This window comes from Diadema setosum, chromosome 9 (genome assembly GCF_964275005.1).
Source record: "Diadema setosum chromosome 9, eeDiaSeto1, whole genome shotgun sequence".
NCBI lineage: Eukaryota > Metazoa > Echinodermata > Echinoidea > Diadematoida > Diadematidae > Diadema > Diadema setosum.
Genome location: NC_092693.1, coordinates 29,859,441 through 29,873,598, shown reverse-complemented (window position 1 = coordinate 29,873,598; position 14,158 = coordinate 29,859,441). Strand labels below are relative to the sequence as shown.

At 38.9% G+C, this 14,158-nt stretch overlaps 2 protein-coding genes across 2 annotated transcripts in view; both read left to right on the top strand.

Annotated features, from left to right (window-relative positions):
* The window catches only part of LOC140232713 (hyalin-like), a 28,557-nt gene extending 18,010 nt beyond the window's left edge, over window positions 1-10,547 (top strand). The window contains exons 17-20 of the mRNA XM_072312830.1: window positions 1,644-1,898; window positions 3,602-3,835; window positions 5,201-5,458; window positions 10,474-10,547. Coding sequence (XP_072168931.1) covers window positions 1,644-1,898; window positions 3,602-3,835; window positions 5,201-5,458; window positions 10,474-10,547 — 821 coding nt within the window. The remainder of the gene's footprint in view (window positions 1-1,643; window positions 1,899-3,601; window positions 3,836-5,200; window positions 5,459-10,473) is intronic.
* LOC140233292 (hyalin-like) overlaps window positions 1-14,158 on the top strand; it is a 107,026-nt gene that overhangs the window by 87,854 nt on the left and 5,014 nt on the right. Inside the window, exon 7 of the mRNA XM_072313401.1 lies at window positions 12,203-12,232. Coding sequence (XP_072169502.1) covers window positions 12,203-12,232 — 30 coding nt within the window. The remainder of the gene's footprint in view (window positions 1-12,202; window positions 12,233-14,158) is intronic.

Sequence of the window (14,158 nt, the reverse complement as noted above, 5' to 3'; positions counted from 1 at the left end):
TTAAACTATGAACACAGCATGAAGTGACTCTTGAAATATGGCATTCTCACTCACACTGCAACCTATGCCATAAAACTACAACATTATTCCTAGGGAAAGGAATGAAACAGCATACCCTGTCTTCCTTCATCTCCCTTATTTCCTACTACATAATCACTCCGGATCACTTATCACCTATAATCAGTCACCTTTCAAAGTTTCAGTGATTACACAGTGACTATTTATACTTGCATAGCATCAAACTTCCAATGGAAACACTACGCATAAACATGAACGGCTTGCCTGCATTGGAGCATACATTACTGTGTCACCTAAAAGTAATCACACAAGCTCCCTCTAATATCATGAAGCCAACCAATATTCTTCATATATGACATAGCATTGTGACAAGTTACTCTCTAGTTTGCCAGGTATAACACACACATTTATCTGCACCATCGGTACCATACCTTAGCTTATGCAGTAACTCTGCGTAATGCAGCTGCCCTCAGCAGCACTGACTACAACCTTTCTTTACACAACTTGACAAATCATGCTTCAAACTCACACTTGTCACTTATTGTACAACTATATAATAACAAAGTTGTCATTTTCATAGTCCAGGCATTGTAACCCAGGTTTCTCACCAAGTTCAGGCCTCTTGTTTCTCCACAACTTTGTTGAAACTTCTGGAACCTTTGAGCTAAGACATGCTAGCTTTCATCCATCATCCTGCTTCAAAATCTTTCACTGGTCCCCCAGCCACATTTTGATGACTGCACACAACCCTGAACACTGTATGGTCAATGCTGCATGCTTTCACTAAAACAATAGGGTGTGTGAGCCACACACACAATAGGGTTTTGTACCTCAGCAAAAAGAAGAAGTGAGGGCGTAGTCTACACCTCTCAGACCCACAAGATTAGTCTCAAAACTAGACTCAAGTAAGGCACTATTGCCAATTCAAATTGTACATTGCTTAGTTGCAGAGATTAAAGGGTGTGTACAGTTCTGGTCGAGGTGAGGATTTAGCTTTTAACGTTTTGCGAGATATTCAGAAACCACTCTATGAGATGTCAAAGAGCATGCAGTTCTAAGGGGTATCAAAAGTTTATTCAATGAAAATCGGTTTTGAAATGGCTGAGATATCCAAAAACAAGGTGAAACAAAGAGATCCTAATAAAGTTGTGGCATTTCGCCTTTTATTATTAGCACTTTTTTGGATATCTCAGCCATTTGAAAACCAATTTTCATCAAATAAACGAATCCTTCTTAAAATTACATGCTCTTTCATATTTCATAAGAGGCTTTTCATTATCTCACTTAGGAATGTTCAAAACATGAATCCCCACCTCAACCAGTACTGTACTGTCCCTTTAACATATCTGGTCTGTTACATTAACATGACAGTGCTGTTACTCTGCAACCATCTTCTGCAGCAAGTTCTATAGCATGTTCAATCATTTGGAAATATACAAACATGTAGTCCTGTACCCTGACGTCACTCATGTCATACTATAGCTGCAGAGAGATATAATGCACTAGAATCATCTGTTTTGTCTGCAGTCAAGTGTAAAAAAAAAAAAAAAACACACACACACACATTTCATTATCCTTCTCCTCAATCTGCTTTTTTGTCTTCTTCTTTTTTTGGTATCTTTCAGCATCAACTACAAATCAACCTCCTCAGCTTGTGAACTGCCCGACTGACATCTCTGTAACTCTGCCAGTATCTTCTACGACCATTTCTGTACCATGGACTGCACCGACAGCCACGGATGATTCTGGAATAATGCCAACAGTCACAGGTTCTCGTCAACCTGGCAGTCTGTTTGGGGAGGGCACGACCTCAGTTACTTACACGGCAACGGACAACCAGGGTGCATCATCTTCTTGTACCTTTAACGTGATCGTTACAGGTTTGTTTACTTTCTTCAAGATTTTAAAAGGTGTCAATGCATAGCACCATAGTTATATGTAAGCTTTCTGAAAATGAAACCAAAAAGTGGCAGAGACAACAAATTAGTGTATTACAATAAGAATACAATAATTACAGGGTATAAGAAAGGGTGCTACTTCTACTTGTATATTCAATGTGATAGTCTTTGTGGTATGTTCACAGCACTGTTCTTAGTATTGCTTCATAACAAATGCGAAAGGAGCAAACTGAAACATAAATACATTTGGTACTTTAAAGTACTCAGAAAGGACAAATGAAAGCAAGATAAATGAAGGTCAGTCATGTATTTGCCAGAGATATAATGTATGAGCCCTCGATGTCTCCCTCCCTTCCACATGAACTACCATACGTCAGTGTATGTGTGTAGACACATTCGTATTCAAACAAGATTGTTTTTATTCCTCCCGTAAGATAAATGAAGGTCAGTCATATTTGCCAGAGATATAATGTATGAGCCCTCGATGTCTCCCTCCCTTCCACATGAACTACAATGTACCATACGTCAGTGTATGTGTATAGACACATTCATATTCAAACAAGATTGTTTTTGTTCCTCCCGTACGAAGTGTTGCTGGAGGCATTATGCTTTTGGGTTTGTCCGTCCATCCTTCCTTCTTTCTGTCCTTCTGTCCATCCTTCCATCTGTAATCATTTTTGTGGACAGCATAAATATGAGAAAAAAAAAGTTTGAAGCATCCTAATGAAACTTGTCACATATCAGTAAACATATTGTGCCTATCAACGTTTTTAGGTGTGCATGCTTGAGGACAAGGTCAAGGTCAAATGCTAAAAATTTCACTATTTCCCCCATATCTATGCAATGCTGGAAGGTATTTTTTGAAACTTAGTGTAATATGTGTATTACCTGAAAAAGATTCTCTGGAGAAAGTTTCAGGTCAAGTGAAAATGCTAGAATTTGACTTTTTTTTCTCCATATCTCGGAAATGGTTCAAGGTATCTTCATAGGACTTGGTGCATATACATGTACTGCATGACAGTGATTCTCATGGAAATTTTGGGGTCTTGTTGTCAAAGGTCAAGTTCAAATCCTCAAAATTTCACTATTACTTTCCCCCACATCTATGCAATGTCTGAAGGTATTTTCTTCAAACTAATCTGAATCAGTGTATACGTGTAGAACTATTACCAGGTAGAGATTCTCTGGAAAAGTTTTTTGCCAAAAAGTCAATGGTCAAAGGTCAAGTAAGAAGGCTAATTTCACTTCTTTCTCCATATCTTGAAAGTGGCTGAAGGTATCATCATGAAACTTACCTGCATAGGCATGTACTGCCTAACAGTAAATCTCTTGGGAATGTTAGGGTCATGTGGTCAAAGGTCACGAGCCAAAGGGCAGGTTAATATGCTCAAATTCTATTACATAATGATGAAATTACACTTTTTTTTTCCCATACCCGGGATATCAAATGCATATAAACTTTTATATTGGCTGTCATAGAAAATAGGCAAGACAAGTAAAGGTTTGGTAGCCAGAGAATATAACAGAGGAACATGAGCAGAAAGAGGAGCCAAAATTGTTAGATTTTAATGTGTTCTCATGCTGCCACCATTTATACTGGTGGATAAATGCCTTATATTGATTTCAAAAATAGATTTTTCTGTTGCAACCTTTCATCATGATGACATGTACAATCATCTCCACAGACCAAATTCCACTCAACATCACCTGTCCTGACAATGTCGTTGTGAATCTTCCGTCTGGTGTGACATCTGGGGTGGTCTCATGGAATAGCCCAACTGTTGACGATGCCCAAGCCACCATCACATCGACCACACAGTCGGGTTCAGTATTAAATCTTGGGAGGTATGCTGTCGCCTACACTGCAGTTGACATGTCTGGAAACTCTGACCAATGCACATTCTACGTGACAGTTACAAGTAAGAAACAGTCGAAGTCTTGCATAGTATGCAAAAAGAACTGACACGTATACTGGCACAAGCCTACTGCAAGATAATTCTGCTGGTCATTCTCTCATGCGTATAAGGCGCTTTCACACTTGAACTGCACAGACTGTTGTGTAGGCATGAAGGATAGCATTGCATGGACTTGCATATAAACTGCGTATGTTAACGTCCTGTGCTCTACGCCGAAACTATGTAAAAAAAAAGAAAAAGAAAATGAAATGTAGTTTTTTTCGCATGTACCCCATGTACCCCTTTTCTTCGTTCGATATATCGTTATTTAGACCAGCTTAACCACAGCGAAGGGTAGCAAAAGCTCAGGGTATAGTTACTTGGTACACAACCACTATGCAACTCTACTAAGCCTGTTGTGAAAGCCCCTTAAATCTGATATCTTTTTGTATGCTTCCTGTCCAACAACAAATCAACTTCAATATTCCTATTGCCTGCAAAATGAAACACTACATGTCACTAGCTGTCATACCTTCAAGGTCTTTTGTTTTCCTTTTGCTCAACATCTAAACAAAGGTGGGTGCAACTGACTTTCAGTTGTACAGACCTGATACAGCATGTGAGCCTCCTTGGCAAAATTGCCCCTACCATCTGGAACAGTCTACCAAGCCTGAGCTGTCAAGCTTTTAGTCCACTTTAGGATTTTTCTGTTTCACAACACCTTATCAAATGGATAAATTTATATGTTTAAGTAGTGACTTACTTGATTACTTACTTATCTATCTTTCTATCTATCTTTATGTTTTACGTAGTTAGTTATTTGTTAAATGACTTTTTATTTATTTATAAATGTTTATTACCCTTGAAAACTGTTGCTCAAACACTTTTTTTTTAAAAAATAATATTCTTTTATTTGAGTTTCATTCAATGTGAAATCCATATTAACAGTAAAATTAATACGTCCACCAACAAACAAGAAAGCAGCTGTATTCTTCTTTCTTGTGCTGCTAAATCGTTTTTCAAACATACAGTACGATATATTTGATTCTTTTTACCAAATCATACCCTGTTTTTATAAGAGAAATGACATAAACACACACACACACACACACACACACACACACACACACACACAAACAAACATATGTAGACAAAATAGCACCAAAGAAATTGTGCAATGGTATGAGAAATGCCAATTTTGAAGAAAGAATGATTTGGGAGATGTATCAACCGAGTGGAAATTGATGAGAAAGGGAACTGATTGAGAGATTTTAAAAAGAGGATGGGATAGTAATTGAAACCATATATCGTCTCTAAATTCAGAATAATTGAAAGGTTTTCAGTGATTTGTACATTTTGTTTGACTTGCTCGCTTCACTGTTTCTACAGATTCTGCAGGACAGGAGATCCTCGCTTTGAATAACTGCCCCGTGGAAAACACTCCAGTGTCATACGGTTACTTCCCGTCCTCCAGCTGCAACCCCTACACTGAGCCAACCCTCCAGAATACTGCATTGGGCACTCTGACCAGTCAGTCTCACACCCCACAGAGTGACTTCAGCACACCAGGCAACTACTTCATCACCTATACTTTCACCAGTAATGCTGGCATAACCACTCAGTGTGCCTTCATACTGGCTGTACAAGGTATGCAGTCCCCCCCCCCCCCTCAATTTCATCTTTAAAATAATTGTGGTATTGCCTGTTTTCATTCATTTTATATTTACTTTTGTTATTTTCTCTTGACAGATGTCACTTGTATGTATATGATCATCAAACCATATGTCAGCACATCCCCATTAAGAAAAAAAAATTATATTTATATACACATTTGTCTCACTGGGCCAATTAAGATTTTCTTTGTGTGGAGACAGCTTTGTTTATATTATGCTGTGGACAAAGTTTTATCAATGTACATTAATGAAATTAAGTTACTATGATTTAAGTATTTTTGTGTACCAATTCAACTGAACTCAACTTCCTTTAATGGGTTAATGATACAAATTATCTGGGCATGCTTTACAGTGGATTTAATTGGATTTAATTTACAACAGCTGTAGAAGAGGCAAGATTTCAAAAATAGTCTGTGGTGTGGGGCAGCAAGAGGAACCAATGAGAGACAGAAACGCACAGAACAAGTGTGTAATAGATACAAATACTATGTGCAAACAGAGGCAAGACATTTATCTATTAATCAAGGCCGGGTGAACATGTAATTTTCATCAGATTTCATCATAATGAAATTAATTTCACATTGTTTTGTACTTGCTAATCATAAATTGCCATGATTGGGATTCTTGTTTGCAGAGGGCCAGAATGTGTGCTCATGTCAGCCTTGTGACATTGGTCTCGTGTGTTTCTACCTTGATGTTACCTCCGACCGGCATCTCTGTCTTTCCCCAACAGGAAGGAAAAGTGAGATATGAAACTATTCTTCATGCTTAATATGTGACCCGCCACAACCAAAGGATCTGAAAGTTGTTGACGGCTGAGCCGAGATAATTGAGTTTGAAGTCAGATCATCAAAATCAGTCAAAATGGTCGTTTTCTGTTTTTGGCATAATTTTGTAGTCTAATGTATCGTCTATCTGCTGAAATTTCAAAGCTAAACAATCGAAGGAAAGGCAAGAAATTAGTGTTTTTCTGGGTCATGATTTTCTGACTTTAAGGACGTTCCTCAGTTGAGTTTTTGCGCATCCTAGCTGCCCAGGTTTCAGTGACGTAACAAAGAGTGTAGAAGCGCACGCACGAGTAATGAGCTGAGCGAGCTGAGCAAGCTGAGCTGAGCAGCTGCTACTGTAGTAGTTCGAGCTAGAGTGTGGTACGTACGGATAGCCGACAGCTCCCCACTGCGACTGCCCTGGGCGGCCTCGCTCGGCTGGCGTGCCGACTGTGATGTACGTGTTACAATCTGTACGTACTACGCAAAGTTCAGCGGTCCGAGCCGCATATACATGTACATGGTCATGGTAGCATAACACTGATCGACGGAATCGGGAAGCTTGGAAGTGGAACTGAGCTGTTTCCATTTTCAATCCATAGATCTGTTTTGTGACATGCAGTTCATTATCTGTTCATTAACATGGTCAAATCGAGTGCTAAGGTACCTAGGGCCTATAGGCCCTAGTCGGGGACTACTAGTCTACTAGACTAGGTGTTAACAAACAATAACAAAACAAAAACAAAAACAAAACAACAACAACAACAAAACAAACATATGGCGCAAATTTCATCTTTAGGTCTAACAACTAAAACGATCTGAATATCTCTTTTAAAATCTAAATGAGATCTAAAGTTGTCATTACTAACACAAAAGATTGTTTGTTCGTTTTGTTTGGTTGTTTTTTTTTTGTTGTTGTTACAAAATACAAGGTCACGAAAGTATTATATTAAGATTTGTTTTTCCTTTGGAGGACCGTCAGACTAATGCCAAAACTCCCATTTCCTTATATTAATTCTTCTTCCTCCATTATAACTTTCTGCACATGGTTACAGCAAGTGGGTAAAACAAACAAACAAATAAGCATGTTAATGTGGAGTTTTCCACGCTTGCGTCCACATGATATCATTATGGTTGTGTAAGGGAATAACACATGGACCTTCCTTTCTGAATATTTTTCCACCATATCACTGCAACTGTGACATGTTTTTTTTATGCCTCCGCCACGAAGTGGTGCCGGAGGCATTATGTTTTCGGGTTGTCCGTCCGTCCGTCCGTCCGTCCGTCCGCTTTCGTTTACGCGATAACTTGAGTAATATTTCTTGGAATTTTACCAAACTTGGTCCAAGTATGAAGTATGATGGGGCAATTATTTGACTAGATTTGGGTGAAATCGGCTAAAGGTCAAAGGTCAAAGGTCGAGGTCAAATCATGAAATTGTATCCATTTACGCGATAACTCAAGACTGGATTGAGCAAATTTCACCAAACTTTGTTGGAGGATGATGTATGATAGGACAATTACTTGATTAGTTTTTCAGTGAAATCGGACAGAGGTCAAAGGTCAAAGATCAAGGTCAAATCCTAAAATTTATCTGTTTACGTGATAGCTCAAAACTGGATGAAGCAGCTTTCACCAAACTTGGTCCAAGGATGATGTATGATGGGACAATTCTCGCTATCGCCAATGACGTAAAAAGTACCCAGATGTTGATTTAAGCGTCATTTACAGTGCATTATGGGATAGTCCGATAGCAAAGTCACTTCTGTTCGTACGCGTGTGATACGTGACTAATGCTATTTACACACACAACTGACTGTATTCTACGTGTACTTCCTGTTTTCTCGACTTGAATTACAGCTTTAATATGATTTGAAATTTCTCCATTCTTAAGAAATTGCTGTTAATACAACTATTGGTTGTTGCTGCGAAGCTGCCATGTGTTGTTCGCACGACAATAAATGAAAAAATCTGCAGAAATAGGACCCTTACTGGCATGCGAGACGTGACGTGACCGCGTGGGTGAAGTTTGCGGGTGACTCCACAGCGCAGTACGTGCACGCGCGACTTACTAGTAGTGGTAGTAGGCCTAGGGCCTACGTACTTACTTGGAAGAAGTTGCTTTGGAGACAGGATAAGTTCGAGATCACGGTTCGTTCCCGATTGTGTTCGCGACATTTCGACAGAGAACAAATAAAAAAAAGATGGGCATTCCATGACGATATCCAGGTGGATGAATATTTTCCAGCATATTTTCAGCGTATGCAGAGATGACTGATCAGTGATGTGCACATCGATCAAGCAGTATGCTGTACCGGTATGTGTTAGCTTATGCGCTGCGTGCATGGTGCATGCTAATGCAAGGCCGGCCGCCGGCCTAGGGCAATGCATGCGGGGACTACAGTGTACGAGTATGACAGGCCTGGCCACTCGCTGGCTCGGGCGGTAAAGCCGCCTATATACTCTACTAGTATCCGTGGTTGGCGCGGCGCTATAGGTAAGGTATACACGTACGCGCACGCTAGCCGCGGAAGTGCCCTTGCTACGAAGTGCACTAAATCTTGACGAAAAAGCCACATCCGGGTACTTTTTTACGTCATTGGCGATAGCTAGAATTAGTTGAGTAGATTTTAGTGACATTGGCAAGAGGTCAAAGGTCAAAAGGTCAAGGTCAAATGCTACAAATGTCGCAATTTCCCCCATATCTATGCAATGCCCAAAGGTATTTTCTTGAAACTTGGTGTGAACATGTACTACTTCGTAAAGATTCTCCAGAGAGAGTTTCATGTCATAAGGTCAAAGGTCAAAAGGTCAAAGGTTAGGTGAAAATGTTGCAATATCACTTTTCTCGCAAATGGTTCAATGTATCTTCGTGGAACTTGGTACACGCGCATGTACTGACTGGCAGGGATTATCTAGGGAATCTAGGGGTCATGGGTCAATATTCAGGGGGTCAAAGGTCAAGGTCAACTCCTCAGAATTTTACTATTTCCCTCATATACTAGTAATGCTTGCATTATTAGTTTCAAAACTTAATACATGCATTACCTAATGGAGATTCTCTGGGAAATTTCCAGCCAGAAGGTCAAAGGTCAAAGGTTAAGGGTCAAAGGCCAGGTTTCAATGCCCCCCCCCCAAAAAAAAAAAGAAAAAAAGTAAATGATAAAAATAAAAATAAAAGATCTATTTTGTACCGTCATTACACTCTTTCTTCATACCTTGGAAATTAATCAATGCATTTATAAACTTATATAAAGGTCTTCAAGTAAAAATTCTCAATTCCCCAGATATGTGTACCTGCACTCATAGAAAATTATAGCAAACCCAGTTCAAGACATTTCTGACAAACCTGTCATTTCAATATTTTGCCAGATATGTGAAACTGTCATGGATCACACATTGTGAAGACATTGTACTATACGCCTATTGGGAGAATCATGCATTATGGCGGAGGCATCAGTCGCCATAGCGACATTTCTAGTTTTTTTTTTTTAACAAAAAGAAAGAAAAGAAAATGAGGTTTTGAGTGAACCGCATGAGATTCATGCATCCTAGCAGGGTATATCCCCGCATTGGTTCCTGACCAGATTTGGGGGTCTTATACGATGATTTCTGTTGCAAGGAGGCTCTGCTAGCACAGAAGCGAGCACATGAACCCCCCATTTTTACAATTGTTCTATGTTAAGTAACCTTTCTTCTACAATTTGTTAAAGTTTCATAAAAATGACATGGGTTTTGAATGTACAGCATGACATTCATGAACCCCACCTAATCAGGGCACCCATGTTATTTTTATAACCAGATTTGGGGGTCCTAGGATGATTTCTTTTATATGGGGGTGCTCCCAGCACAAAAGGTAGCACTTGAACCCCCACTTTTGATTGTTTTTCTGGAATAAGTAAGCCTTCGATTACAATTTGATCAAGTTTCGTGAAAATGACATGGGTTTTGAATGTACAGTGTGAGATTTATGAATGCATCCTGCCAGGGCATCCTTACATACAGTGTAGGTTCCTGACCAGATTTTGGGGACTTACGATGATATATGTTGCATGGGGGCGCTGCTAGCACAAAAACGAGCACATGAACCCCCACTTTTGATTGTTTTTCTGGAATTAGTAAGCCTCTTTCTACAATTTGGTTAAGTTTCGTGAAATTGACATGGGTTTTGAATGTACAGCATAAATTTTATGAACCTTGTCTTTTTGCTCACCCCTAAAAGAAAACGTCGATGAGAAGGATTTGAGAGATTTTGGTGTTTTCTGCTGTGTGAGGGCGCTGCTTGCTCAAGAATGAGAGTGTAAACCCTAACTTTAAAACCTTTTCCTCGTTTTGGGTACCCTTTTCTGCAATTCTTGCAAATTTGGAGAAAATAACATGGATTTTGAAAGAATTATGGGGATTTAAGTTTCTCATTGCAGATTTTGTTGCCAATCATGACTGATCCTGTAACGCTATCATTTTGGTACAGGACGGCAGATTAGTCATATTCTTCAAAGTCCCGTAGAAGAAAACCAAGGACATGAACCAATGGTTTTATTTACATATTTGGGCTTCGGATGGGTCAGAATTACGGTATGGAAAGTTTGAAGAAAATGACATGGACTTCATTGCAACTGAGGAACGTCCTTAAATGGAGCAGAAAGGTTTCCGAAGATTTGGATTTAGCACTGCAGATAGACTCCGCCCCTAGCAATGAGGGAGTGATCTCATTGGTCAGTGCGTGGCGCCCTGGTTACTGATTGGTTGTGCATAGAATGCTGGTGCTAAGCTTGAATGAATATCGCTGAGGTTGCTAGGAGCATACCTTCTATTGTCAGGAGGTGAAAACTGCCTTACCTCCCCTTGATCATTGCAACTGAGGAACGTCCTTAAATGGAGCAGAAAGGTTTCCGAAGATTTGGATTTAGCACTGCAGATAGACTCCGCCCCTAGCAATGAGGGAGTGATCTCATTGGTCAGTGCGTGGCGCCCTGGTTACTGATTGGTTGTGCATAGAATGCTGGTGCTAAGCTTGAATGAATATCGCTGAGGTTGCTAGGAGCATACCTTCTATTGTCAGGAGGTGAAAACTGCCTTACCTCCCCTTGATCACGATTGAATGGGAGAGAAAACTTTGAAGGCGGTTTTTTAAAACTCTGATTTCGTAGACCACTCGACATGGTCTCATGAAATCACCAATATCTCTGCAACCGTGTACTTTTATGAGTCTTGTTATATACGAAATTAAAGTGGAAGAGTAGGGAAAAATATCATGTCATTCTTAGAAAATTATCCTCCCTCGACTTTCGGATCCTTTTGTTGCAGCGGGTCACATATAATCAACTGTTCTGGATGATTTGCGTGTCCAAAGAAGTGGTGTCAGTATCAATGTTTGTGTGTTGTAAGCACTTTGGTCACTGTAACTCATTTGTGGTATCATTCAGGCATTTCATGTTGTACATTTGACAGTGAAACAGACAGCATATGATTACTTATTCACTTTTAGCCTTTGTGTGTCTTTTTCATCTGTAGAATTATAGGGGTTTTTGTGTCTGTAATATTCAATAGTGAATTACATATATTGTTTTGATGAATGGATCAAGTTATGAAGCTGTCTAAATTTGTTTACCCTAACCTCAAGATTTTTTATTTGATCTGAATGTTCAAACAATACTGAAATTGTAGTAAATTGATACAACTGATCGGGAATTCTGTAAAGAAGCATATTTGTACATGTGTCACTTCAATTTAAACAGTAAAACAACGATGAAATGGACTTCTTCCTGCCAGTTGATAAAATGGTCATTATTTGAAGTGATATGAAAAACACTTGATTCTGTGCCCTATACCGTAGTATTATCTTTTAATCAATTACATGTTTATTTCATTATCATTGAGAGAAGTTATATATGCATGGACTTTGATAAAGTATTAATTTGTGCATCATTTCTTGCTTTAATCTTCAACAGGGAGGAGTGTAGACAATGGAACAGTTTTTGGTAAGAAAACACCCTTGGTTCTTTATGTTGAGGGGCACTGCACATACTCATAAACGTGTTTTAATACTCTTAAACTTTTGTTGTTGTGGAGTTTTTTGGCGTTTTTCAGTCAGACTTGACTATTTACGCCACTCTGTATGGTGCGTTTGCAGTTGTGCTTGTGTACAGTGGCTGACTGGGCTGAGGCTGGGGTTGTATGGGTTGGCTTGTCGAGTCCTGGTACGGTTCGTGTGTGTCACGTCGTCACTGCTGGTTGAAGTCGTTTGATGGCGCTCTTTATTCTGTGTCCTTGCTGTGCAACAGCTCCCGGCAAATATATTGTATATTGTATATACATGTATTAGCATGAATAACTTTATTTTTGTGGTTTATTGAAACAAATTGCTGTCAACCTGAAACAGATTTTGGTTTTAAGGCGTACACACCGGGCACTTTTATCATTATGCATGCTATTCCATAAACAACTAGTGTTAACATATCAATACAAACTATAATATCCAATATTTACCAGTGCATCTAACAAAACAAATGATATATTTTTGTTGAGGATGATTCAATATATTACGTATAGTAAGATTACTTACTCCAAGATAACTTTGCAACTGATTTCTGTATTCTTTGTAACCCGGACATTCTAGGAGGAAATGTTGCACCGTTTCTAATGTGCCGCACTGAGAACATTTACCATCAATATGTTTTCCTAATTTAAACAATGTTTCATTCAGTAAACAGTTTCCTACTCTTAATCTGTGAAGAATGTTCTCATCACGTCTGCAATACAGATTGCTTTTACATGTTTGCGTTATGTTTGGCTGTATGTGAAATAAAAATCGACCTCTTTCCGAGTTTTCCCATTGTAATTGCCACTGTTTCATATAATGATTGAATATAATAATATTCGTCTCACTTATGCTGCTACAGACTTCCGTTTCCTGAGTGTTTTTCAGCGCGTTTTTTGCTAACGTGTCGACTTTGTCATTCCGTCTGATGTCACAGTGGGAGGGGATCCGTTCAAAATGTGACCCTGCACCTCAAAACAAACAAAAAGTCGCCAGACATGAATTTTTAGTTAAGACCATATTCTGAAAGAACAGACTTTAAGCTTTGAAATGATGTATAACTCAAATCAAATGGACTCTCCTAACCTATCTGAATATTGGAAAAAAAGCACAAACTCAGGAAAAGTGGGAACTGAGAAAAGAGGCTCTGAAGTACAGTGTCTATTCAAGCGCTTAATCTTTACCAAACCGTGCTGGCTGTGCGATGAATGGGACAAAAAAACAGGAAGTAAACCACCAGAGTAATAACAATGAAGGGATTATCAGATTAAACTGAAATTAAGCATGCCTCATTAACACATTCTGTCCATAATTGATGCCAACTTTCAAAGCAGTAGCACTATCCTTTCAAAAGTTATTAGAGTTGAAAGTGAAGAGTGTGGACAAGGTTTTTCAGAAATGAAAAAGGGATTCTAAAGACACACCTAATCACACTATTCTACCAAATATGTTCCGAGATGAACTGCTAAAAAAACACACTTTCCTGCCCGTTTTATGATACCAAATTTTAGCATAATGTAAAAGAAGACCCGCTCTTTCAGAAAATATGAAAAAGTCAAGTTCGGCTAGGTTGACCCATTTCACTTATTTTCAGTCCTCACGCAAAATCAGTGTTTGCGACTTCATGTTCGTTTTGAGGTGCACGGTCACAAATTGACTTTAATTTGTTGTTTTGTTAATGCGTATAATTTCTGTCTAATCTCAATAGTAAAAGGGGATGTATTTGAATCTTTCAAGTCACACAAAACGCTCAAAGAATCACAAAAAATGACTGAGTCGGTTATTTTGTTCTCTTCAATCCAATCTAATGCTAATATTATAGCTAATTGTTCGGCTCGGAATATTGAAATTGGTGAAAGTTTATGAG